The sequence below is a fragment of the Cuculus canorus genome, chromosome 13, assembly GCF_017976375.1.
Source record: "Cuculus canorus isolate bCucCan1 chromosome 13, bCucCan1.pri, whole genome shotgun sequence".
Lineage (NCBI taxonomy): Eukaryota > Metazoa > Chordata > Aves > Cuculiformes > Cuculidae > Cuculus > Cuculus canorus.
The window spans coordinates 15,791,633-15,819,085 of NC_071413.1; the positions used below are offsets into that span (position 1 = coordinate 15,791,633).

General features: G+C 43.6%; 2 protein-coding genes and 1 long non-coding RNA gene across 6 annotated transcripts in view; 2 read left to right on the top strand and 1 right to left on the bottom strand.

The window, feature by feature from the left end:
* LOC104056823 (3'-5' RNA helicase YTHDC2-like) overlaps nucleotides 1-6,942 on the top strand; it is a 30,746-nt gene extending 23,804 nt beyond the window's left edge. The window contains exons 25-30 of the mRNA XM_054078472.1: nucleotides 1,031-1,323; nucleotides 1,749-1,926; nucleotides 2,914-3,117; nucleotides 5,213-5,395; nucleotides 6,533-6,630; nucleotides 6,727-6,942. Of these exons, the coding sequence (XP_053934447.1) occupies nucleotides 1,031-1,323; nucleotides 1,749-1,926; nucleotides 2,914-3,117; nucleotides 5,213-5,395; nucleotides 6,533-6,622 (948 nt within the window). The 3' untranslated portion in view covers nucleotides 6,623-6,630; nucleotides 6,727-6,942. The remainder of the gene's footprint in view (nucleotides 1-1,030; nucleotides 1,324-1,748; nucleotides 1,927-2,913; nucleotides 3,118-5,212; nucleotides 5,396-6,532; nucleotides 6,631-6,726) is intronic.
* An 89-nt stretch (nucleotides 6,943-7,031) lies between these two features.
* Nucleotides 7,032-15,476, bottom strand: CMTR2 (cap methyltransferase 2). 4 transcript variants are annotated; one of them, XM_054078474.1, is made up of 2 exons: nucleotides 15,432-15,476; nucleotides 7,032-13,969 (listed from the first exon to the last, which is right to left on the bottom strand). In XM_054078474.1, exon 2 carries the CDS (start codon nucleotides 13,948-13,950, stop codon nucleotides 11,656-11,658), a length of 2,295 nt encoding a protein of 764 aa, XP_053934449.1. In that variant the 5' UTR covers nucleotides 13,951-13,969; nucleotides 15,432-15,476; the 3' UTR covers nucleotides 7,032-11,655. The 4 variants fall into 4 exon arrangements, with proteins under 4 accessions (XP_053934449.1, XP_053934450.1, XP_053934451.1 ...); XM_054078475.1 differs by lacking the exon at nucleotides 15,432-15,476 and adding an exon at nucleotides 14,637-15,093; XM_054078476.1 differs by lacking the exon at nucleotides 15,432-15,476 and adding an exon at nucleotides 14,277-15,093.
* Nucleotides 15,477-19,276: 3,800 nt separating this feature from the next.
* On the top strand, nucleotides 19,277-25,845 carry LOC128853535 (uncharacterized). Its single transcript, XR_008452131.1, has 3 exons — nucleotides 19,277-20,341; nucleotides 22,636-22,688; nucleotides 25,481-25,845. It is a non-coding gene; the product is annotated as an uncharacterized LOC128853535 (long non-coding RNA).
* Nucleotides 25,846-27,453: the final 1,608 nt, after the last annotated feature.

Sequence of the window (27,453 nt, forward strand, 5' to 3'; positions counted from 1 at the left end):
CGTTCCCCCTCATCCTATGACCACAAGCCTTTATGAATAGTCCCTCTCCAGCTTTCTTGTAGGCCCCCTTGAGGTACTGGAAGGTCACTATAAGATCTTCTCTGAACCTTCTCTTCTCCGGGCTGAACAAGCCCAACTCTCTCAGCCTGTCCTCATATGGAAGGTGCTTCAGCCCTCTGATCATCTTTGTAGCCCTCCTCTGGACCCATTCCAACAGCTCCATATCCTTACGTTGAGGGTTCCAGAACTGGACACCGTATTCCAGGTGAGGCCTCACAAGAGAGGAATAGAGGGGCAGAATCACTTCCATTGACTTGCTGGCCACTGGAGCACTTTAATTTGGAATTGCTGAAAGGAAGTTACTGCCAAGTTTTAGAAAAAGGAAAAAAATAACCCATGTTGAAGGTAGTCTTGAGGTCATTGAGAAGCTCTGGCTGTGGTGGCAGGTAGGATAGGTTCTGGGTTATGAAACAGATTTATTGGCTCTAGTGATATCTTTTAGGGGTGTTCAAAAGTGAGATTTTTTTAAAAAGGAAGCATTTCTGATAACATGGGAATTAAACTCTAGTAGTCTAAATTTATAATTATTGCATTTGAGCAGAAATATGCCTCAGAAAAATGTCAATTAAAACTCTTTTCCCTCAGGTGTGAAGAAAGTGTGCGTGAACACAGAGTGATTTGAGAGGAAGGGTATAAGGCATTAACAGTTGTTTGGTTTTTTTAAGTAAAAAGGTAATGTGAAAAATGAAAATTCCTGTGCATTTACAATATAATTTTAAGTTTAGTGCAGAGCTAATTGAAATAAAATGTTCTAAAAATGATCTTGCACTCAAGGAAAGAAAAGATAACTTAACAGCTTAGGTTAAGTATGGGGTTTTCTCCCCATCCCTAGCATTTCAGTCCTGCTTTTCTGTCTGGACCCCATTCATTGTAGAATGCCAGATGCTGCCTGATAGGCAAGGCATAGGATAACCCTTACCTGTCTGGTCTAATTTTTATTAGCCTTTAACAGAATTGAAATTCATTACAGGTTTCTGCTTCGCTGTTGCAACTCAGACAGAAGTGGCATAGCTTATTTCTGCGTCGTGTGCGAGCTCCTGCTAAACCATGGTCTCAAGTTGATGAAACAACTGTAAGAGCAATTGTAGCTGTTTTAAGTACTGAAGAACAGGCGGCAGGTTTGCAGCAGCCTTCAGGAATTGGTCAGAGACCGAGACTTATGTCCCCTGAAGACTTATGTCTTTTACCATCTGTATCGAGGCCAGCCAACAGTAGAAAAAGCTCAACAGATACTGAATTCTCTGATTCCTCTAATGCTGAAAAGTAAGTTTTGAGATCTTCTAGAGACTGTAGGTTGTCATTTACTTAGCTGTAAAAGCATCACTTGGATTGCTGCTAGTAATAAAAAGGAAGAAACAATAGAAATACACTTGAAAGAATTGACACTGTCCTATGCTACACTGTAGTTGGGATATTTTTGAGAAGAATTTCATATGTGTGCCTACTGTTGGGACAGTAGTCAGGAACATTGTCCATGAATTGTGATAGCTGGGAAAAATTAACAGTAGAATTTTAACTCTACTATTCAAAACCAATGGATAGTCAGTACATTTTTGCATTAGTGTTTAGTTTGGTTTTGGAATTAGTGTAATATATATAGTCATGCAATAGGCTGATATGCAGATATAAATTGTTCTTTGACCTCTTATAAGAATGCTGGTATGTCGTGTATCTCCCTTACTTTTTAGAATTTTCATGAAATCTACACCTCACGCACTTCACCAGCCAAAGAAGTACGAAGAAAAAAACATCTTGCACTCCAAACGAATGTCAGTTGACAGGTCAGATCAGTCATCAGTGAAGTCTACCAACAGCAGTAGCTATCCTAGCCCCTGTGCCAGTCCTTGTTCTCCAGTATCTGGAAAGGTAGAGTTTCTTGTAAATCACCCCACTCTTCAAAATTAATAGAATTTCAGAAATAAATTCGGTGATCTCTTTCAGCAACTATCAGGTATTATATTAATAGATTAATAATTTAACTTAGATTTTCATTTTTAACAGCTGTAATAGTTATTTCTTTCTGGAACTTAAAATCTAGGCTGATATCCTTGTTACTGTAGTTTAATACAATAAAAATATTATTCTTTGCAGGCTTGCAATCTAATATTTTTTTAAAGCTTGATATAATAACTCGTGAAGGTGTCTTACTTTTTTTTCTAGATTGGTATGTGCACTTTAGAGTTCTTTGGATTCTGCCCTCCTCTGTTTCTGTAATAGTGTTAATTGATACTGATTCTCTCTAAGTTTTGTGTTGTCTGCCTTATTATGACTGCTTGCTTTTTTATGGTGGTTATTTTAACAAAGCATATGATTTAATGTGGCTGTTGGCGTAATTCTCCCTGTGTACTTGAATAGAAAACTGCAGTAATATTAAGCAGATCACTGAGAGAAAAACCCATTGTTCCTCTAGGCAGACTCATTGAGGGATTTAATAATTCCTCCTAAGTATTTGTGTTTTTAAATTCAGCTAATGTAAAAGGGAAAAAAATTACTTTTCCTGGAGGTGGAAATGTGAGTAGTGTGCTTCAGGCTACAGTCTAGAGCAAATAATTTTTTGTCATCTGAAGGTGTGTCAGACTTCAAATTGTTGTTAATCGCTGTTCTGCTATACTTGTTTGCTGCCTTTTATGAATGAAGAGTTTTTTTGAAAGTGCTTAAAAACTGTAAAATAGATGTGAAATACACTTCAAAACTATCTCAGATGGTACCAGCTGATACCTTCTGTGTTTCATGTAGGATTTAGGGGAGGAGGGTGGGAGTGCAGCCAAAGGATTTCTGTTTCTGTGTATGCAAAAGTTTAGAACTAAAGCCTGCCTTATTTTACTGTAACTTAATTTCATCTAATTTTTCCAGGGTTCCAAATCTCCTTCACCAAGATCAAACCCGCCAGTTCGGTACTTTATAATGAAAAGTAGCAATTTGCAAAACATTGATATTTCTCAGCAGAAAGGTATATGGTCTACTACTCCAAGTAGTGAACGAAAACTAAACAGAGCCTTTTGGGAGAGCAGTGTGATTTACTTAATATTTTCTGCTCAAGGGTCTGGACACTTCCAGGTGAGTTTTTAGTTAATACTTAATATTAGTTTTGGTTGATGGTTTAGGACACCATAGCAAATGACCGTGTGTAGTATGGAGATTTCTGCTTGTGACTTCTGACCTTCTAATACCTAGAGTAGCGAGCCTATGTATCCATTTGCTGATGAAAGAGTACTTCATTATTCTCTGAAATGTGCCCTTTTAGCTAACTCAGTTTGTCACTCAGAGGCTAAAACTGAATTGCCTTTAGACGTCTTCAATCAGAATAATGTATATGCCCACCTTAATCCTTTTAAAACAACAGTAACAAAACAAAACTCCCAAACAAAATGGGGGATTTGGACTCTTTTCTGTGCATGCCAAAATAAATATTGTAAGTGAACAAGCAGAACAATCAAGTCACAGCTTTCTAAAGAGAGGAAACTCAGAGATGTCATTCTTAGGAGTTTTAATAAAATCTGTTCTGCCTGAAATGTAGTTTCTAAAAGTTCGGAAGCTGGAAAGTCATGACCATAGCTTCTTCCACAGCTACATCTTGACTTCAGTATTTCTTGACAAATTTATAGCCAATCCAGTGATTGCCACTTGACCTGGCAGTGCACAGTTGCAGGTTAGGTGTGTTATGGCGAGGGCTAAACTCAGTTGTTCCAGGTAAACAAAGTACAGTGTAACTCCTTATATATAAGCTATTCGTGGAAGTCAGCTGAACTCTAAATGTGATGAACTAGCCTAAGTGCAGCTGTTTTGCTGATACCATTGAGGGTTTACAGTGAGATATGCTTATCATGAGTTGGCAAATACAGATGTAATATTGGAAAGTAATTCTTCGCATGCTGTTTGTTACTGAAAATGGGCTGTTGTGTTGATGCTCTTACACAAGGAAACCATGAGGGAAATATATGCTGAAGTCAGGAGTGTAGGTGATAGATGTTGCCTTTCCCTTCTAGTTTTGATAATGCACTAGACATTCATGGGAATGTGAGATTTATGGTCATATTAATATTCTCTTCTACCAAGTGTCTCTTTACTATACACCTTTATTTTTTCACTGTTCCTTTTATTAATTTCCATTTATGTCTGGCTTGAGCTATCTAGAACCTCACATCTTACAACAGTAGTGTGTGCTGCTGACTTACATAGTGCACCGCATCTCTTGGACTCTGAAGTCGTAGCTGGCTTAAGCTTGTCTGAATAGTTGATAAGTTGTGTGTGGTGATTTTTTTTTCTGCTTTGTTTTGTTTGGCGTGTGTGCAAGTAGGAGCATCTGTAAAAAAACTCAGAAGCAATCTCAGATTTGGAGCTTCTTTCATTTTCTTTCTGAATACTTGCCTGGCTGGAATTTCTGCCCACTTTGCTGAAAAAGGAAACAAAAGTGACTTCTTTCTTTGAAGAACAGCTGCACTCTTAATTCTGTGTGGAAGTTCATTAACATAGAGGGAATGTGGGAAGGAAGGGATTGATCTCTGCAAAGATACCTACAGCTAGCAAGGAATAGCTAATGAACTGTTATGTAGTAGAATGTTGATCTTGATTCTTTATACTTCAAAAGTTTTTACAACACCTCTTCAACCTCCGTTACAAAGCTTAAAAATGTTTTGAATGGTAATTATGAGAGATAAATTGAGAAACGTTCTCTGTGGTCAAACTCTAGACGGTGTATTTGAAGTGGAAAAACAAATGATACTTCTTTGAACTATCTAGATGTAAGTAGTTCAAATGATCCAACTTCATGGAAGAGAGCGTGTGCATCACTTTGTAACTAATTTGAAAGTTTTGTATGAAGTTCAGTCATTTATTTAATTCCAGCGTAAGCAGATGTATGCGTGACTGCTGACCCTGCCTCCCTTTGGGTGCCATAACAAACTCTTTCGTTTGGGTGCTCTAACAACTCCCTGCTCTAATGAACTCTCTCTTCCCTAGCGTGCTCTAATGAACTTATTATGCCCCAGCCCTTATTGCCTTGTTAGCAGCTACCCTGGTGATTGGCCACTTCCAAAGATCTCACAGCTGCTGCAATTAGGCCCACAGCTGGCCACAAGTTATCTCTTATCTAACAGCCTACAGATGTGCTCTAATTATGTGTTTCCTTTCCTATTTCAATTTTTTGCTCTAGGGTTTTGCTACAATGGCTTCAGAGATAGGGTGTGAGAAAAGCCAAGACTGGGGTTCTGCTGGTTTTGGAGGTCTATTTAAGGTGGAATGGATCCGAAAAGAAAGCATTCCTTTTCAGTTTGCACACCATTTGCGCAACCCTTGGAATGACAATAAAAAAGTACAAATGAGCAGAGATGGCCAGGTAAAGTTATTCTCTTCTGAAGTCTTTGTTACGCAATATCTTGTTTGGCCATGATGTTTATCTCAGCTGTCCTCATGTATCTGTTAATCTGACTCTTGATTTATTGGTGTACGTTCTGCTAATGCATTACTGTGAAGTAATGAAGGCTTTTTGATACAATAAAAGTGATTTCTTGCTTAATATGTGTTTTAAAATGATTTAAAGCTGGATGCTTCCAAAAATAAACCTTTTTGGAATTTGTAATTTTGATTCCAAAGATTTATCCTCTGTTTGTTCAGATTTGTTCCCTGAGGTAGTCTGTCACACCCAAATAACTATTCATAATTATAGCTTTTTCCTGTAAAGTCTGAAGAGGATCTTGAGATTTGAAAGCTCCAGTCTTTTAAAACCAAATGGCAACTTCAAAAAAGCTGGAAAAGAATTGACACAAGAATTCTCTGTGGCAGTTTCTGTGTTCTTCCCAGTCCACTCCCAAAGTATCTTCCTGATATAAGACTCTAGAGCTAAAATTTTTATGTCGTCTTTTTCACTACTTTCCTAAAATGTCTCCAGTTTTAAGAATGAGGAAAGGAACATGGCACTTAATGGACTTAACAGCGCTTCTGTTGTAAGTGGCTCTTAATACCTAAACAGTCTTGGCAATCTTAAAAATTACCATTTTCTATTAATGTCTGTGATTCTACCAAGAGCCACTGTATTACTGCAACTTGCATTTCAACATTCTCCACCACACTTGACTGAATTAAACTTAAAGGGTGTGGAGAACAATCTTTAGTTAATAAGTTAGGTGACCTGTGGAAGGTACAAAGTATACGATGCATATGTTCTTGTATATGGTGGCAATACGTTCACTCAGAATTCTCTTCTTAAAAGCTGACATCTTGCCATGAATGAAAAAAAAACCTAAACAACCTGTAGGCCAATGTTGTTTATGAAAGTTCTATCTCCTCCCAAGCCCTAGTAAAAAACCTTCCAGTATGGGGAGTTCTTTAGTATACCTTGGTAGCAAGAGGAGTGAACTCTTTCAGAAAGACTGGAGGCAATCACCAGGAACTTCCTCTCGCAATTTTGTTATAAATGGTTTCTATATGATCAGTAATAGCAGCAGTACAAATATTTTTCTCTGCTCATTTCTAGGAGCTAGAACCACAAGTTGGAGAGCAGTTGCTACAGCTTTGGGACTGTATTCCTTTGGCAGCAAAAAAATCAACTGATGGAGCATGTTGAGTAATGAGGTATCATTACAGTATTGGCTTTCTTTTGTAATTTGTGGAAGAACAGATATGCTTAGTAATAAATATTCTCTTCCTTTTGATAATTTTTTTTTTTAGCTGTGATTGTTGAAGCATCAGCTATAACCACTTGAACCAGCAGCGTGCCTATGATATAAATATGAAGAAGGTGGTGATGCAACAAACTCCTGAAGATGTTAGCGATGTTGTGCAGCAAAGACCTGCTGCCAAATGGTACTCTTAATAGTTTGTTAACTTGGGCATTGTTACAAGATTTTTATTTCTTTCAAAAGAAAATAAAAATTGCCAGTGCAACTTGTTTCATCTTTCAATGTAGTCTCCATGTCTTCTTTCTGTACCTCTTCTTTCAATTTCTGTCTTTTTTCTGCTGTTGTTAAGTTTTATTAGGCTTCTCCTTAGTCGCTGACTTAGTATACTATAAGGCTGGTCTGAATTCGGTCTGCTCACTGTCAGCACTACATTTGTGTGTGGGCTACAAGGATGATCAGAGGGCTGGAGCAACTGCCACATGAGGACAGGCTGAGAGTGTTGGGCTTGTGCAGCCTGGAGAAGAGAAGGCTCCGAGAAGATCTTATATCAGCCTTCCAGTACCTGAAGGGGGTCTGCAAGAAAGCTGGGGAGGGACTGTTTACAAAGGCTTGTGGTGAAAGAACTGGGGGCAGTGGCTATAAATTGGAGAGGAGCAGATGTAGACTAGACATAAGGAAGAATTTCTTAACGATGAGAGTGGTGAGGCACTGGTACAGTTTGCCCAGGGAAGTTGTGGCTGCCCCATCCCTGGAGGTGTTGAAGACCAGGTTGGATGGGGCCTTGGGCAGCCTGATCTAGTGGGATGTGTCCCTGCCCATGGCAGGGGTGTTAGAATTGGATGATCTTTAAGATCCCTTCCAACCCAAACTATTCTATGATTCTTAGATTAAACTGAGAGCTTTCTCTGCTTCTGAGCCTGTGCTTACGGCTTTCATGTCTGCTGGAAATAGTGGCACAGTTTACAGTACCCTGTGTGTTCGTTATGGCAATCCCTGTAGAGACTTCCATACATGATGGTTGGTTTGCAGCTTGGACTGCTTCGCAAACAAAATTTGCACTGCTTTGGAGACTCAGGTATCTATTGAACAAAAGAACTTGCCCATATTTTATTCAACATATACAGTCACATACCTCTTTACCAAGACCTATTAGCGAAGGTAATGCTCAGGCAGACAGCCTTGCAGGAGATGAAATTCTGCGAAATCGTTTTGCACAAGCATTATCACATGAAATTTATCACCAGAAGGCCAAAGCATTGCAAAAGACATTTCAATTAACTCAAGAGCGAGCTAAACAAATCATACAGTCATGCCCAGACTGTCAACACATTTTACCAGTACCCTCCACTGGAGTGAACCCTTGAGGTCTTTTTGCACTTGAAATTTGGCAAACAGATTTAACACATATCCCTGAATATGGTAAATTTAAGTATGTCCACGTTTCTGTTGATACGTTTTCTTCATGTATTTATGCATCAGTACATCCTGCTGAGAAAATTAAAGATGTTACATAGACATTTTTGAGCAACAAGCAGGAGGAGCTGGAAGCTACCATGCTACTAGAAAGCTATGATCTAGTTGCCATCACAGAAACGTGGTGGGATGAATCCCATGACTGGAATGTTGTTATCGACAGCTACAGGCTGTTCAGAAGGGGCAGATCGGGAAGGTGGAGGTGTTGCCCTCTTTCTCAGGAAAGGGATAGAATGTGAAGAGCTGTCATTGAAGAGTAGCTACAAACAGGTTGAAAGCTTGCGGGTCAAAATTAAAGATGGAAGAACCAATGGGAATCTTGTGGTTGGTGTATACTACAGGCCACCTGATCAAGGAGAGACAAACGATGAAGTCTTCTTCCTCCCGCTACAGGAGGCTTCACACTCGCAAGCTCTCATCCTACTCGGGGACTTCAACCACCCAGACATATGCTAGAAAATTACTGATCTAGTGGGATGTCCCTGCCCATGGCTGGGGGGTTGGAACTAGATGATCTTTAAAGTTCCTTCCAACCCAAACTATTCTATGGTTCTATGAACATAAAGTTCAAGATAAGGCCCAGGTTGTTAAAAATTTGCAGACAAATCAATGGGAAGGACTTTTTCCTTTAATAACTAGGGGTAGAAGATATGCTTGTGTTTCTACAGGTTCCACCTCAACCAAAAACTAATATACAGGTGACCTTAGCTAATCAAACAGGACAGGACACACTCTGCCTATCACTATCCAGTCCGGGGAATCCTTTTACTACCTGCTTGGTAGGACAACCTGTGACAACTGTTCCCTCTGACAGATGGGAATTTGTAAACAATACCACTACTGATATAGTTGGTCAGTTCAATAATTGGGTTGGGTGGCTTTCAAAAGTGAACACTGAACCACAAGGATTAGATTTGTTAGGATCTGTGAAAAAGGATTACTGTGTGATTTTTCAATTACACAGAGTTGTGGGCCTCATTTAAGGGATCAAGACCAGGGGATACAGATCCCTCATAAAATTCAATGGTTAAATGCTACCTTGCCTGTATATAGAAATGCCACGACATGATGCAACTATACTGCTGCAAATCTAATTATTATCTAGTAGATACTCATACAAGTTGCCTCCTGTATTCTTTTCAGTCTGTGGAGATTGTGCTTGGCCTGGTCTCCCTTCTCATGTGCGTGGGGGGACTATGTAGTATTGGAAGACTAACGCTATTGACACCCAACATCTCCATGACTCAAAGTCATAGAAAATATCACAAACGTTTTACACTTGCCTATCAATCTGATTGTGACAATAATACAAAGTTTTGGAACACTGTTGAAATTGTAGCAGCATTTTTATTTGCACCACAAGTGGCTGTGGGTAAAGCTTTGGGGAACACTAGGTAAGCTTGGCTGCTGGTTAGCAAAACAGACTAATGCTACTTCCCTAGCACTGAGTGGGTTATTGTTAGATGCTGATTCTGTTAGGCATGCTACACTTCAAAAGAGAGCTGCTACAGATTTTCTGCTATTAACGGAAAGTCATGGATGCCAAGATTTTGATGAACTTTGTTGCATGAATTTATCTGACTGCTCAGAGTCTGTCCATAAAAGCACTGACAGTCTACAAGATGGAGTGCGAAAGCTACAGCAAGACGATGGCTTTAATATTTTTGGAAACTTTTTTTGAAACTTAGGACTAAGTGCGTGGCAAGGAGGATTAATACGTTTAATGATTTTTACTTGTATTTTGGTTTGTATTGTGTGTGTGCTGGAAGTGATACAAAGTTTAACAGATCACGCGGTGAAACAAATATTCTTTATAAACACAGAAGGGGAGATGTGAGAGTTTTAAGAGCAAGTTCAAACATGTCGATGGAGCAAAAGCGGCCTTGTGAGAAAAACACTGTTCTGCTTGATGGAACAAAACCGTGGGATGAGAAAGCAAGAATTCAGTACACACAATGAAGTGCATAGAGAATTGTGACATTGCTTAGATAAGTGTTTCAAAATATGTAACTGCTAGCTTTTGCTTTGCCTGTTGATTGCAGTAAGAAAGTATCAAAACATTAAGTTGGCAGTAAATAGATGCGTGATCAGCACATGATCTGTTAGTTGATTGGTTTATAGGTATACGCTGACAATTGTGATTGGACTTAAGTTTTAGAGTTATTATATGATTTGTATCGAGAAGAATATAAAAGGAATCAGGCTGAGAATAAAGTTGTCTCACTCTGCATCCCAGAATAAGTCTGTGCTTTTCAAGATGCAACATTACTTCTCCCAAAGAAGCCTTCATCCTAAAGGCAGCTGGGACAATGCAGGTTTTGGACAATTACCTCACTTTGAAACTCCTGCCTTGAAAACAGCAAAAATTCATTATAACAGCCTCTCCAAACCCCAACCATCCTTTCTAACAGGAGGAGCTGCTCTCAAAGCACTCCCCCTGTCTGCCACTGAACACCACCACCCCAGAGCAAATCAAGCATCAGGATCCACAGGACACTGGATTTCCCTTGGTGTAGAGCTCTGGCTTTGCACAGGAGAGCTTGAACTCAGGTCTGGGGGGTTCTCCCGAACAGCCGGACGACATTTCCCCACCAGAGTGGCCCAGTTCACAGCCCTAATTACTCTGAAACTTCGGAACCATTCAAAATGTTTGCTTCTAAAAATAAATGAAAAAAAGGAAAACTGATGATGTGGGGAACAATGAGATAGGAGGGACCTCGAGTAAGGCTGCACTGTTCATCCCGTGCCAGACAAGCCAAGGAGAGCTCAAAATACTAAATGCATTTTCTCTCACAGCCTGTCAGTCACCTCAAAATTTTACTTCCCCTATAAATAATAATTTAGAAATATCAGACTCATGAGTAAGGAATAATCCAAGTTATTTAAGTCAGTGAGCTGCTTCTGGCTACTCAGGCCTCTGTGGCAGAACATCACAGCGTAAGCATGCCCACCCCTTTCATGTGCCCCTGCTTTGAGAGACATCTTTGCAGCTGCCTTCTCACAAGGCGCTCGGCCTTTGAGTCTCACGTCAATGTGCACGCCGCTCGGCGTTCTGGCCCAAACCTCACATTTTGGCTTCTATGAACCCTGGAAAAGCACACAGGAGTGTCAGAATGCCCATGTTTTGCACTGCAGAAGAGGGCTAATGTCACACAGCAGGGTCCCCAATGCCTGGCCTGATGCAACAGGTACAAATCACCACACCAGCTCTCATCATGGAGGCCACAGCTCTGACCCAGGTGGTTCGCAATGAAATCTGCTCCAAGAACACTGTGACAGAGGAGAGATGGTTTCTCCTCTTCAGTCACTGTCCTCCCCCATGCCTGAGAGTAAAGCCTCAGACCATGGTGCAAGGAGGAACGATAGCCCAGAGCATCCTCACAACACGAATATCATCACACCAAAGTTTTATGAGAACACTGCCTTTACCTTAACACTTTTAATACCTTCCACCTGCCTGCGAAACAAGGTCTAGCAGCAGCAACTTGCTCCACTCTGAACGGCTCTAAAGTGCAATATTGCTTGTCATTTGCTGCTGCTGCTTAGCTTGCACAATCAAATGGAGTTCTCTTTTTGCAATGGCTGTGTTCAAATCCCATAGGAATGCCAACAGTTTGCCCTGGAGGAGAACTTCCATAGGCACAAACTGCAAAACCTGCTGGGGCGAATCCATTTCTAGTAATGAGCACATTTGCTTATTCACATGCCACAGGTATTCGGCAATAGGATTTGGAAGGCCTTGGAAACCGACACACAGCAAAGTGGCACCCGTCATTAGAGGCTCATGGGAGGTCGGACAAGCAAACGTGATGCATCGGAAACAGCAGTGCAGGATAAAGACCAAGCCAGCTGTGAAGCGTGTAAAACAAGAGAGAACAGGCAATATCAGTGCATCTCCCACTGTAAGCTGATGCAGCGAATGCAGAACACACTCCAAAAGCTGCTGCTGGTACTGTGGTTCTCCATCATAAAGCAAAGACAAACTGAAGGTCAGCAGTGTGGCTGACTCCAGGGACTTTATTTCCATACCAGGTTGGCTTCCAGTATCACAGAGGGATGGGAAGTTCACCACAAGGCACCTGAACTGGTCACTACCTCTTTCATTTAGGATTTCCTGATGACACCTGGAAAGGTCAGCCACTTCTGCCAATATCAGTTCCCCAGGAAGAACTTCACAGGAGTGACAAGTCTGCAGCATTTGCCTGCTTTTCAGGCTGCCCTCCCCCAATTCCTTCATAGCTTCATTAAGATTTTCCAAGACTCGACCATCACAAAACGGAGAACATTTTACCACTGGTAGTCTTTTTCCTTCCAGAATGTACCACAAGCTGCACTCAAGGTCAGAATACGATTGTTCCAGGATGCATGTTTTACCAGCATTATTTAAACTATGTTCCTCTGCCCAGTGATTAAAATAGCCCTTTGCCAATTTATCATTCCATGTAAGGGTTTCCAGCAGCCTCCTTTCATTGTATGTACTAAAATATTTGTTTCTTTGCCTAAACCATTTTGCATTCATGCTGCAACCAGTCTGAGACTTGACAAGCCAGTTACTTCTGGCAATGCGTTTCATACAAAATCTCTCCATGAAGAACTCTACTGCACAGTCTCTTAACTTGTTCAGTTTTGTCTGCTCTGCTTCTTCCATGTGCTCAAAGAGACGGATGTTCTCAGAGATAGTCTCTACCTGGCACTCGTAGAAGAACATACAACACTCTTCATGTATTTTAAGAAAAGATTCTGGTAGTGTATGCTGGGGGAAAAGCGCCTTATTGACCATTTCTGTTCCAAAGTTCTGCATCATCCTAGAAAGCAGCAGATGAACGCTTTCTCTGCCCATGTAACGAAGACAAATCACATAGGCTTCTGAATTTCCAGCTTTGCTAGTGGCTGGCTTAAAGACATGGATCTCCTCAAAAGAGCAGTTGAGTAGAAAGAGCAGATTGGTAGAACAGTGTTCAAACAGCGTGAACATCTTCAGAACAAAAGACCCTCCCATGCCCAGGATCATTAATGCAGTGACTGTTTCACAGTACAGGAGGGGGGAGACGAGAGCCTCCTGTTCACCTGGATTTCCCTGGCAATCCAAGCTGCCATCAGCAGTTACTAAGTGAACTGTTGCCATGTCACCTACAAAGTCCTGAAGTCCTGTCAGATGCTTCAATGTCATCACATCACCAGTGTTATCTGGGCCAAAGTACCAGCAGGACAGAGTGTTTGCTATGAGGCGGTCATCAGCAATCATCATCAGCGTGTCATTTGCCTCGTGGTACGGGTTTAGGGTATTGGCCACCCAGTGCCAGTTGCAAGTGACATGGTGGGATTTCAGGTAGTGATTGAGGCTGGCTATAAAAGCTCCAGGAGCTTCACAGAGGTGGACAGAACTCAGTTCTCCAGCTTCAAGAGCTTGTTCAGGGAGAACAGGAAAACTGCAGAGGATCTCATGAAACTTGCACCATGCCTGGGTACACAGCTCCGCGTTCACTGCTTTCTTCACATGAGGAATTATTTTCCCTGCTTTATTGGTAAATGAGGTGTGCTGATGCCATGCGTCCAGATTCTTATCACTCAGTTGGTTCTTCACTTCATTCATCGAGACTTTCAGAGCCAGGAGGGAGCTGAATTCCCTGTGGTCGTATCTGAAGGCATCGCCAGGATCTGGTAGCTGCCATTCGTTATTCACTGGCTTAGTGTAAGTAAATTTCTTTGCAAAGAGCTTCTCAACTTCAGAAAGAATGTCAGGGCTGAACTTTTCAAGGGTTGCAGTCTGGTCAGCGTAAGGCTGTTTACCTTTGTTCATTCTTGGATTAGTTCACAACCTGGAGAACAGCAAGGGAGAAGAAACAATGCCGCTCCAATCACAACACATACAAATAAGCAGAGCCTTTTAAATTAAATTCCTCCTGCTTAAGCTCTGTATTCTAGACAGAGAGAGAAACACTCCACAGAATCACATACCAACAAGGATAACAAATGAGGGTTGGTCTGAATAAGGCTCTTCGGAAAGCACGAGGCTCACAGGCTCCATTGCCCTTTGTGCTATTCCCAGAGAAAGTGAAGAGTTGGCTGCTTTGGCTTTCACTGACTCCTGAACACTCTGCTTACTGCAGAGCTCTGAACACTCACCTGTCAGTCTCTCTCCTGGTCACAAAAAAGAACATACCATAAGCCGTACAGAGTGGCCCAGAAATCTTTTCACCTGCTTATGGCAGTATTTATCAGAGTTTAAACTATGAGCCTAGGGAGCCATGAGCTATGACAGCTGTGCCAGGGAACAGAATGGTTCCTCCTTTTTCCTCTTAACTCGCTCAACTTCTGCCAAACCCAGTGTGATGCTGGAGAGGCCCCTGCCTGGCACATCCAGCTAACGGGACCCTGGTGAGAGCCTGCAGGCCAAACCCCTCTTCTGTACTCAGCTTTCAGTTCACGCCAGGCCACTATCAATCCTTATGCCCAGCTTTCCCTACAGGAAAAACAGAGACAAACCCCAAGTGAGAAGAGATTTTCTTGCATCTGTGGTCAGTGCTGCTTCTGTGCTTGGTGTCAAAGCAGAAAGCGGCGCAGAGCTGTGCAGCGAGGGGATGAAGGCAGACACACGAGCGTGCTCACTGCAGAGCCTATGGCCAGCGCACCCCGGGCAGGAGCAGAGCTGCACACAGAAACCGGCCCAGCAGCCTGCTCTGGACTATGGCATGCATTTAAGAAAAACACTTCAATCAAAGTCACCACCACAAACGGGAAACCCCTCAGCAGAGCATTTTAACCACCCCCAAATCATTCTATCCCTGCAGGAGCAAAATACGATGACCAGAAGTGCTACAGAACGGTTCAGTGTAGAAAAGTAAGGGAATGAAACTGAAAGAGTTGACAAACTTTGGAAACAAACAGTACAAAACAGGGCCAACGGAAGCGCCTCATTCTTCCCCTAGAACCCACATGGCACCTTCTTCCTCCCCTCTCCCCTTTCCCCTCCTCCCCTTCCCCTCCCCCCCCATCCTCTCCTCCTTCCTCCCCTCTCCTCCTCTTTCCTCCTCCCCTTCTTCCCCTTCCTCCCCTTCTTCCCCTTCCTCCTCCTCTTCTCCCTTCCCCCCTCTCCCCTCCTCCTCCCCACGCTCGGCCCCCGCGTGGCTGCGCTTCCCCCCCTTTCCCGCTACGAGGCCGGGGAGCAAGTGGGGAGCACGAGGAGAGCGCCCTGCCCGGGGCCCCGCGCCCCGGCGCCACAGAGCCCTCCCCACTCGCCCCGCAAGGCCTCGGCTCCGCAGGCAGCAGCCCCGCTCTCACCCGGCAGCGGCGCAGGCGGGATACAGCTCCGACTGCCCCGCCCCCACGCTCCCCTGCCCCGCCCCCCTCGCTCCCCTGCCCCGCCCCCTCGCTCCCCCTGCCCCGCCCCCCTCGCTCCCTCTGCCCCGCCCCCTCGCTCCCCCTGCCCCGCCCCGGCGGGGGACACAGCATGGGCGGGAGGAGGCGCGTAGGTGCGGGGCGGCGGTTGCAGCTGTTCAGAGGCAAAGCGGGAGGGTTCGTCTGCGATCCAGAGCACCTGCCGTACGGGGAGAGCTTGAGAGAGCGGGGATTGGTCAGCCTCGAGAGGATAAGGCTCCAGGGACCAACACTTCTGATAACTGATTAGTTCCTAAAGCTAATAGAGAAGACTGCCAACGTTGTCTTAATTTTGTTAAATCACTAGTTGCGGTGGCCAGTTTGTTCGTTAGTATTTCTGAGCCAATTCCATCTAGGACCCCCAATCCTGTCTCTAACACTCCGGTTAGGTCCCTCTGTGTTCTGCCCCTAAAGGGCACTTGTTTTCACAGCCAGGTTGTCCAGCCCTCAGGAGATGTTGTAGGAAATGAGAGCATGCTGGTTGAATTTCAGAAATATTAGTTTGCATTAGCAGTTCAACATGTTTAAGAGACCATTCTGGGTTGAACAGCATTTGCTGTTGGCCTGTATTCCTTATTATATACAGATCTCATAAATTCTGTGTTGTAACAGGCTTAGCTATGGTATTTATTTTAAATTTGAATGAGAGCCCAATGGTATCATAGGCCCAGAGACAAACCACCTTAACGGTCTGTACTAATGTAAAATCCTGCTAACAGTCTAATTCATTGGAAATACAGATCTTTGTGTTCTTATCTGTAGGAGTAGTTGAGATAGTAATTTGGGATGCCTTTTTATGGATAGTCCTATTAACCACTGGGCATCCTACTTTGATTTCTTCTCCTACAGTCCCCTGAAGTTGCCGAATCCCCTGTTCTCTATCCGCATTCCACTCTTGCCTTACATATGCTTGACTTTCACGCATAACCACAGTTGATACATTTAAACCCTTTTGATCAGAATATTTCCCGTGGCTCCAGTATACCAAATAAAAGCTTGAGATCAAGGCCACTCAGTATTCTTTTGGCTAGAGGTGCTTTCCCCTCCCTGGATTGTAATTATGATCGTGAGAAAAATAATTTTCCTGGTTGGACTTGCGTGACCCTCCATGGAGATTTATATGCCTTTTTCACTCGGGTGCGATGGATCCATGTGCTCTGCTCCTTGGTTTTGATTACTGTGAAGGAGGTAAGGAACACCTGGAATGGTCCTTCCCACTGCGGTTGCAGAGTCCTCTCTGCAAGCGACTTTACACATACATAATCTCCAGATCGCATGTTATGCACAGGTCCATCCAAACCTCTACTTCACGTTTCAACCACGTGTTTTTCAATGTTTTTGGAGTCGTTTATCCAATGCCACCATGTAGGTGGTCATGATTTCATACCCAAATAGTGACTGATGTGTTGTACTACTTTTGAGATAAAATGGTCCCCTATCAGGAGACATGGCTGCTAGAACCCCAAAGCATGGTATTATCTGCTGTATTAATGTTCTGGTTACCTTCCGAGCCTTGGCTGTTCCAGTATAGAATGCCTCCGGTCAACATGAAAAGGTATCAGTTAATATCAATAAGTATCAATACCCAATTACAGCACTCCATCAGCTTAAACATTTGTCACTGAGCTTGTATCTTGGCTTCCAGAATGGAACCCATGCTCTGACTGTAGCACCTGGCATGTGCAGGGGTACCCACTTCCAATGATCAAGTGCAATCAATAGGCAGAAGCAGCATGTTTACACTGGGCAAACGAAACCACATGGGGAACAACCCCTTCCAATTAGCGGCAAAGCATGGATGGTCAGTGGTGCACAGTCAGTGATCCCAGCTATTGCAATTATACCCTCAGAAGTCAAGATTAATTTTTGATGATTTAATGATCATTATTTATCCATGATTTGTCAAATCGTGCTTTTTATACTAATAGGCTATCAGGTGAAACTGAAAACAGGGTTCACAGAAATCCTACCAGGGTAAAAGTGGTTTTCTTTCTCAAGCTTGTTTCACTAATAAAAATGTTATTGCCCTTGCTAACAAAGACAGGTTACAAGCTGGCAAGGCAATTTTAGCTTTGCATACTTTTTTAATGTGCCTTCCAGATGGACAGGATAGGAACACAAAACCAGAGTAATATGACTTAAGCTGAAGAGTTTGATTATGGAAGAAGAATTTACATGCAAAAATAGTGAATGCCAGGTAAGAATTAAAAGCAAAGAACAGAACCACTTCAGATCAGACTGTTCTGTTATTTTCTTAGGAAAGCATTGTTTGAATCACTTCAAATCCGTGTTGTCCCTCGAGAAATAATTCTGCCTCGGCAGGATGCGCAATTTTGGGAAGTGCACAGAATGCCCCAGGACACCCTCTGTGTCTGCTGTGTGTCACACGGAGACTGAAACAGATGCTTTGCTGGAACAAACAGGTGGTCCCAAGCACAGCATCAGCATGAGAACAGCCATATAATCACAGCATTAAGTAGCAAGTCAATGAAAACCAGTGATGAATTACTGTCAAGTTCATATGACCTTGTATCTAAATGATTACAAATCCAACACTCCTAGTGAAAATGGTCAATGTGAAATGATCCTCTGAAGTCTAATAATAACACAAAAATGAATTGACACAGTGACATCTGTAGATTAAAGCTGATTTCTGCCTACTTCAGGGCAAATTTTCTTTGCCTGTGCCAGACAGCAACAGTTGATGAGGTTTTACAAATGAACAATGTCCATTTAATAGAGGTTTCAATGAACAAATCAACTTGGGGCATTAAAATAAAAGGCAGGCAATGTTTTCATTGAGAATCTTTAATTTTCTATTTCACCTGCACACCATGACACCTGAGGGTACCTGGACTATAAAAAAAACCTTAGTAACAGTCACCATTTAGGTTAGTGAAGAACAAAGGATTTTATCTTTCTAGGGAACCTGAGCAGCCTAAGAAACCTCACTGTTGCACCACTCGTTTGAGTATTTTTCCTGTGACTAATTTCAGTTGCACATTTGCTTTGAATGTTTCAGGACAGAGAGCAATTTAATGTTCTACACAAATATTTGAAGTCATAAGACCAGTGCTAATTATGGATATTTGGAGATGTTACAAAACCTTGCAACTATAACCTCCTTTGAGGTTTAGTTTGTGAAATCTAACTTTGTGGTACCTTGAATACACCCTCACACAGTACAGACTCTCTTGCCTTCACATACAGCATTTGGTGCCAAAACATTTCTCACTGATAAATGAAACACTCAATCCTGCACTAGTCTTGTTTGTTGGCTTCAGTCTGGCTACATGTTCTACAGGTTCGTGAGGTTGAGGATGTCTGAACAGGACGAGGGAGACTTCATACGTTGCCATGAATAATCTACCGTGCAAAAACGGGAAGTGGGAAGTTCTTCCTCCTTTGCAAATCAAAATTGAGACAGCAGTTTTAAAAAGCAGGCTGCTGTCCTAACTGTCCAACAGTTAGAGCTCAGCTTTCCCTCAGTACCATAGATCCTCCACAGGCTAGGATGGACTCCCAGTGGGAAAGCGTCCTTGACCACTGCTATGCCAAGAAGTCAGCTGTAAAAGAATGTAAGAAAACTGGGTTGTTTTTCTATTAGATCACAGTGGTGTTTTTGCCTTGGGAAAGATATCAGTCTGCAAGCTCAAAAATGATCATTAGTGTTATCTAAATGCTTGATTTTGTTCACTTGTTTGCAGCTTAGTCCAAGTGCTCACTGGATCAAAAGCTGCAGAATCACAGAATCACAGAATCACAGAATCACAAGGTTGGAAAGGACCCATTGGATCATCGAGTCCAACCATTCCTAACACTCCCTAAACCATGTCCCTAAGCACTTCATCCACCCGTTCCTTAAACACCTCCAGGGAAGGCGACTCGACCCCCTCCCTGGGCAGCTGTTCCAGTGCCCGATGACTCTTACTGTGAAGAATTTCTTTCTGATATCCAACCTGAACCTCCCCTGACGGAGCTTCAGGCCATTCCCTCTAGTCCTGTCCTCAGTCACTTGGGAGAAGAGGCCAGCTCCCTCCTCTCCACAACCTCCTTTCAGGTAGTTGTAGAGAGTAACAGAGAGACAGAGTTGTAGAGAGTGTGTTTGCTATGCCCTTCTCTCTTGACCTGCATCATCTTTCTGTGAACAAAGGCTTTATTTATGAACATGTCCAGGCACAAAGAATTACTCACATTTGCTAAATACCGAAGAAAATGTATGCTTTCTTCTCACTATTCCTGCCTCCTGGTGCTGAACTGCTCCCACTGCAACAGATTTTTGGGGTGTTGTAAAAGTGGAGGAGATCAAATGAATGATGGGCAAGGTCAATTGAGTGAGCTCTCTTTTGGGTAAAGGCATGATGAAAAAACCTGAGAGGCCAAGCTTCTTTTGCTTTTGGCTTGCTACCTTCAGGATCACAGCCAAAGCTGGTCTGACATACAAACTGCTCTTCGTCCCGTGGCAACACGTCGTCACACAGTGGAAAGAACTCGTGGATATTTAGCAGGGCCAAGGAAAGCTCCCGCAGTACGAGACTAACTTGGTGTAGGAGATGCTCTTTTCTTGATGTTTTTGTTCTACTGTAACTTTCCAGAGGAAGAGGAGGAGAAGCGCTACTGAGTTTTCCTTGCATCCATGAAGAATTTTGGACCAAGAAATGCCTGCAAAGGCCACAGCTCAGTGCCAGGTGTTCTTCCTGCCAAGAGATGTTGAAGATCTCGTTCTGAAAAGATAAAGTCTAGTTTACTTAAACGAGGGGGATCAGGAACAATCCCCAGCTCCTGCCGCTGGACGAGGATTCTACCGCTTCCAGGTACTTCCCCAGAGAAGGCTCTTGGCTTTTTCTGCCTTCCGTCACCGGGAACGACAGGCGGCGCGGCGGGGAGCTGCAGCCTCGCCGCAGACCGGCGGCCCTGCGGGTCCCTCCCGCGCCCCGGGGGATGGCGGCGCCGTCCCAGGCGCGGGACCCGGGGCCGCCACGGCCGCTCTGCAGCGGCTCCGGCTGCCGGCGGGCGCTGCTGGGCGGGGAAACCAACTCCAGCTGCCTTCATTCTTGTAGGAGACGGGGTTCGTCGGTCTGTTCGTCAGTGCATCTGAGGCTGACTCTCACTGCATCCCAAGCTACCGCTCCAGCTCCCGTTGGGAGTCGCTGCGTTCCCCCTTCACGCGTGGGAGCGCAGCCGCCGGTTCCCGCACACGTTACCCGCGCCGTCAGCGTGCAAGTCACGTCCTTCCCGGCACCAGCAGCTCCTTCCCTCGCCCCGGGCTGCGCTCCTAAATTCCGTGTCCCCGCCGGCTGCGCCGCCACCCCGTGCACGCAGCGCGTCCCCCCCATTGCCCCAACCCCGCGGCAGCGGCTCCTTTCCCCCGGCCGCGCCGCGATCCCTGTGCCAAAGGCGCTCCCCTCGGCTGCGCTGCTCCGCTCCGCTCCGCCGCCCGAAGCCGCCGAGCCGCGGCGCTGCCCGGTCCCTCTCCCCCCTCGCCTCACCGGCGCGGTTCCGTGCTTCCTTACCCAGCAGCTCGGGAGCCTTCGAGAGCCCTCTGCCTACAACCGCCCGCGAAACAGCGCGGATCTGTGCCCGAGGCTCATCCGCCCCCGTGAGGGCTCTGAGCAACCTCATCCAATGGAAGACATCCCCGCTCACTGCAGGGGCCTTGGACTGGGTGACCTTCACAGTCCCTTCCAATCCAAACCATTCTATGATCTCCATCTCTTTAAGGACACAGTTTAATCTGAAACTTGCAACGCTATTATCAGCACATAATTTCATGCAGTTTGTAGCCCTGTGTTGGAGAGGACATCGCTTCACTGCGTGGGATTGCCCGGACCATTGCAGGGGTGTCCGGGGTAGTCAGGAAGCTTCAAACTTGGCAGGGACAGCATCACACAGACATATTACAGTTGCTGTGTATTCAAGTAAATGTGTAACTGAAGTGAAAATCTGGCTTCTGAGGGAAGGGTGAAATGATCAGGAATGCCAGGATCTTTATTTCAAAAGCTGCTGTGTCGGATTTGGCCCAGTGTTGCATGAGCTGCTGCGGCAGGCACAGAGCCTCCGGCTGATCCCGGTCCGCTGGAGCCTCTGCCTCAGCTGTGCGAGCAGCATTTCACCTGTGAACGGTTTGGCTGATAGTGGTCTGTGGGATACAGTGCTGTGCTTCTGTTCCTGGGAAAAGCGTAATGTGCTGCATTTTTGGGAATGAGGTATCTTTACAGCTATTCTTTCATTTGTTAAGAACAATTGGAGTCACTGACGCTTGACGATTGAATCTGACTGGAACATCTGGGCAATTTTGTTTTAATACAGTCAGTAGAGGCTCTTAAATGAAAACGTATAGATTACACAATATAAATCAGGTCTTACTGCTGGTGTTGGTCACAGGAGTGATCTTGGCTCTTACAGTCTGATTAAAGTCAGCATACTGTAGGATAACGTACTGTCAGGACAGCTGTGATCCTACCCTCACTAACTGGACTAGCAATTCCAGGGATTTAGATAAACAAAATGAGTAGTTTTTTCACTTACTGTGCTGCTCTGTTGTTTTAAATTTTCAAGACTTCTTTGATGCCCACTTGATTTGGACAAGATGCCTGTGTGTCTCTTCAAAACCGACAGAAATACCAGTTCAGCTTTGCAAAAAATACCAAACCGGAGCTGGACTGACAGCTAGCACGATGCAGGGCTGTCCTTGGAAGCATTATTTGCACTGAGCATGAAAGACAGAAACACAGACACACAGGTAGGCTTTGTCTCAGACACGTAACAAATGCAAGTATTTTCTTGGTTACTTGAAATTAAGCTAAGAGTTCAGATTCCAAGCAACATAATTGTTCTTTTGATACAGAGTAGTGAATGGTATTAAGAGAGAGTGTTACTGCTTGAGGACCAGAAACTCATTGTTGCATAGAATTAGAATCCCGCAAATGTGTGAATGAGTTTAAATATTTGCTGGTAAAAGTAGCAAGTACAAAGCTTAAACTTCAAGTGCTTGCAACTGTAGTCTGGTGTTTGAAAGAATTTCTGCATTATTAGTTAAGATTGAGGAAAAAAAATCAATTGAAAGATGGAAAATGCTTAAAACTATTCTTATTTTTTTTTCCTCAAGCTGTGACAGAAGATGTTATTCTCCATGTGGAAACTAGGAAGAGAATTTTGCTGGTAAGTACATGAGAATTTCCTTCCTTCCTTGCTGCTTTAGCCTGGAGACCGAGGAAGAGGTTAAGGAGGGAGTGAAGCACATGGAGAGACATGCTGAGGGACTTGATCTGTACTGAAGGGCTGTAAGCAGTCTTGATCTGCTGCCAGCCATTACGAAATAGCATATATCAATTCAATTCAGGAAGATTTTATAACCAGTTTTCTTGAGTATAAGTAGCTGTAAAGCTCTGCCAGCTGCCCTTGCTGTAGAATATCTCCATAAGTTTTCAGTTTTGTTGGCCTGTAAAATGCAACAAACTCATGCTGTTGATGACCATAGGGTTGGTTCTTTCATTTTTTGCCTCTATGCTTTTATTTCTAGCCAAATAGTCTCCAAGGAAATTCAGCAGAAGCAGATAATGTGGCATAGTAACTGAAAGCTAAGAGTATATGAGAGTTAACTAATCAGTAGGGCTCCGGGGCTGGACCCGTCTATCTCCTTCTCTCTTAGTAGTCCTGCAGTGAACAGTCAGGTTTTGTCAGCAGCTTCTTCTATGTGTGAAATATAACAACATAAATACTCTCTATTATGCAATTAAAAACCTCTTCCCTTTCCCTGATTGAAATTTGGCTTCAGTTTTATTAAGAGACCTCCTTTAAAGAGGTGAAAATGAAGGAAAACAGAGTAAAGTTGGTCATCCTTGCAAGGTTATGCACAAAACTGTAGGAAGGAACCTGCCTTTGTCCACCTGGAAAAAGTCTTGGAGCAAGCATGTGCCTTAGAGTGGGAGAGATCAAGATCTTTCACAATCTGGCTGTCAATAAAGTTTTATTAGTTCTTCTCTTCTATTACCTCTCACAAATCCGAATATCATAAACTGAGGAAGTATGTGAGAGAACCCATGTGTCATGTAGGCATGTATGGAATAATTGTAAGTTACATTCATCTTAATGTTAAGATGAAAATTCACTCAAGATGTTTTTGTTGTGTACAGATATTTTTTTTTCCACGTTGCACAAGGCATTTTTAGCTCAAACCCTCTAGATGGTGCTACAGCTGCAGCGCAGGGGACTGAGCTCACGGTTCGGTTCCCTTCTTGTTGCCACTTCTCTTGAGTCACGATTCGTTCCAAATATTTAATGGCAGAACTCTCATAGTTTTCAGGTTTATGCAAGGGCGAATCAGCCTATGTGGATTTTCCATCCTCAGCTAAGCATGAGTAGGTCGGGCTTTGTCGATGAAGTCTTGCGGGAGCTGTTGAGGTCAGATTATCCTCTCAGCTCTGGAAGCTGTGCCTGGGGTGCTGCTGAGTGCAGACGGGGCCAGGTGTAGCCTGTGGTGCTGAGCAAGTGACAGCGTGAGCCTCTTAGAACTCCCAGCAGATACTGCTGCTTTTGTATGCTAATGGAATCTTCTCCAACAGTTTCCTCTTCCTTTTGAGAGCATGAAGTAAGTAGAATCGAATCACTGGGTTGGAAGGGACCCACTGGGTCATTGAGTCCAACCATTCCTAACATTCCCTGAATCATGCCCCTCAGCACCTCATCCACCCGTCCCTTAAACACCTCCAGGGAATGTGACTCCCCACCTCCCTGGGCAGTCTGTTTCAGTGCCCAATGACCCTTCAGTGAAAATTTTTTTCCTGATGTCCAGCCTGAACCTCCCCTGGCGGAGCTTGAGGCCATGAGTACATGAAAAGTGTTTTCTTATATCAAGAGCAAATTGATGCTAACCTTGGCTCATCTGTAAGGTAGAAGCTGCAGCGGTATTTTCCTTGGCAATTGCAGAAAGCTTATGCAGAACTTCATCAAAATTAATTTTTTATCTTCTGCTCACTTTTCTTGTACTGAAGGAGTTAAGCAGAATCTGAATTGTGAGCACTTGGCTACCTGGGCTTTTAAACCACCTGCTGGGTGCTTCCAGGTTGGTGTGTGGATCTGCTCTTCTGCCTGTGCGTTGTCACCTCTGCTGTTAAGGCAGCTGCTCCCCTGGTTACCTCCGTGGATGAAGTTTAGGATGAACAGGCATGTCAGCTGGTCGGTGGCACTGCTGAGCTTGTAGTGACCTCCTGTGATGTGTTGTGTGTTCTGCTGTGAACGTGCAGTACACAGAACACAGGGTACTGTGCTGTGTATGCCCATGTTCCACAGCCCTGCCTTGTGGCAAACACCCTCTGAAGCACTAAGAATTTAGAGAAGGACTCTGCTGACGGCTGAATCATTCTGAGGTTCATGCTATTGCTGATAGGGAGCGCAATGTTTTTTGATTAACTCATATGGAAACACTGGGTTCCAGAAGTGCAAAACCAGAGGGACATAATCTGGAAAGGGGGCCAGCCATCCTGACTTATAACTGAGCCCAGACTGTGTCCTTTGCACAAATAAGAAAGAACTGGACCATCTTTGTAAGACATCTGTCTGTAAAAAAGGCACTTTCAGACAGTAATAAAGGAGTATCCTGAGCTACAGAAATGCATTTTAAAACTTCATTACACTTAGATAATTGCGTCCTTTTTGATGAAAGCGGACACCTTGCATTTTACATACTTCACAAGGCTGGTCAATATCTTCCAAATAAATAATTCAAGATGCTTTTTGCACTTCTGTTTTATGAGCTGAAATACGGGTGTCCTCTTCTCTTACACTATTAAAACATCTATAATATTCTGAATAGAGCAGAGAGTTGCTCTCTGGCCAGATTCTGTTCTGGGTGATGGCAGTCTGTCTACAGCCCAGCTGTAGTTCCTGTAGGTGTTGCAGTGGTGACAAGTGACAGCAGCTAAAGCTCAGTATTTTTACTTCCTCTCTTACAGGACTGTTTCGTGTTTTCCCTCTTTAAAGTGCGGCTGCCCTTCGCTCCAACAGATAAGTGAATGGCCACAGCATCGGTAAAGTTTGTGTGTGCGTTTTTTATATTGGTGAGGCATTTCTGTTTGCAAGAACTGAAGGCAAACCCACAGCTTCTGTGAGCTCTTCTGGGTACAAAGTGTGCATGTGCATGTCCAAAAGCTCAACAAAGATAACCAGAAGTGAGATGGTTCCCTGGCAGCCACCAAGGAGACTGACATGCAGCCTGCAGTGTAGGGGCTGACCTTGGGACACAGCAGGCTGCAGGCTGTTGGAAAACATGGGGTTTGGGCTCTGGAACAAGAACAGCCTTTCCACAACTCTGTGGTGTTCTAAGGTGAGAATCAGCGTTAGACTGTGCTACTGGCTTGGGAGAAAGGATGGGTCCAGCTGGGGTCCTAGCAATTTGTATCTCTATATACACTCGTATATACTGTACAGACTATAACTGCCAAAGGATAGGAAATGAGTGGAGAATTGGGGTGAAATTTACTATTGATATTTTTGGGGCAAGAAAAGAGCTATATTTCCCGTTACTTGAGTATTCTGGGGGATTTTTGGTGAAAGTCCCAATTAAACATAAAATAAAACTTCATCTCAGTTTGGTCCAAAAATATCATAAAGTATCAGTGTTTGTATACAGAAGAAATCCAGAACCATCACAACGAATGTGCAGGCATAATTAGATATCATGAGATTTCTCCATCACTAATGGTACCAGCTTGTTTGCCAGTGTAAGGCTCCTTGAGGCAATTTTGCTGTTAGGAGCTTCTCCTGAAAGTTTTTTTTAAATATAAAGAAAGTTTGCAAATTTAATTGTGAGATTTGCCAGGACCATTGCTCATAGAACAACAATGAGGAAAGTGGTTAGAACAGAGCTGAGTATGAGGCAGATTAAAGTTTAATTTGCACTTGCAGTTATTCTGGAAGAATCAGAATTCCAGGTTTTAAAGGAAATCAAATGCAACTGTAGTATTTATTTTACATCACTAATCTGTTTGGAAAGCATTCTTGCTTACAGATGACACTGATTCACCCTTGTGTGTGGCAGGAGAATGCTGTAACCAATAACTTCCAGACTGGATTTCCTGGAAGCCAAGAGTATGGGAGCTCTTGGTAGAGACTCTTGATTTGAGGTTCGCAACCATTAACGGTCTGACAGAGCTCAAGTTACTCTCAACGTTGTCCAGTGTGAAAACTGTAGGGTTTTTTTTTGTAGCAGTTATAATAAGTGGAGTTAGTGCAACTAGAGATTTGTTCTTTTGGTATTGCTGTTAATCTTGTATTGATTGTAACTCTTCATAGACACCTCAAGATTGTCTATCTATGTCCAGAAATGAACTCAGTAGTAAAGCAGAAAGCTTTTAGAGGGTGTATGGGGCCATGGTAAAACTTTTTGGAAGGAGCAAGGATTTGCGCTAGATGGAGTTGTTTTATAACCCAGTATTGCAGCATCATCAGTTGAATTCTTCCTGTATGTCACTGTAACTTAGGAAGCTTTAAATGCTTTAGTCACCTTCTTAAGCTCCGTGTCAGCTAACCAGCAACATGTGTAATTCAGTCCAGCCTTTCTACAGTTAGAAGGCTTACAAACGAGCCAGCAGAGTGACAACTCTGAAGATATGCTAAAGTGGTGTCAAAACAGCATCCTGTGACAGGTTTCTGTGGTGCTCCTGGAATTGGCCGGCTCTCAAGGAAATGTAAATATGTGACTGACATCATTAGAGTGGAACCAGAAGCCACAGTGAAATACTGCATGTGTTCTTTCATGTGGTGGCAATATTTCTCTGAGGTTGTACATGTAAATGAAAAGATAGCCATTGGCACATGGTTTCCATATTACTGACATGTAAACACAGGTCTGCACTCTATAAACACAACTTGCATTACCCCATCCATCATGATTCGTGGGGATCTGTGTTCTTGTTCAAGCGGACTT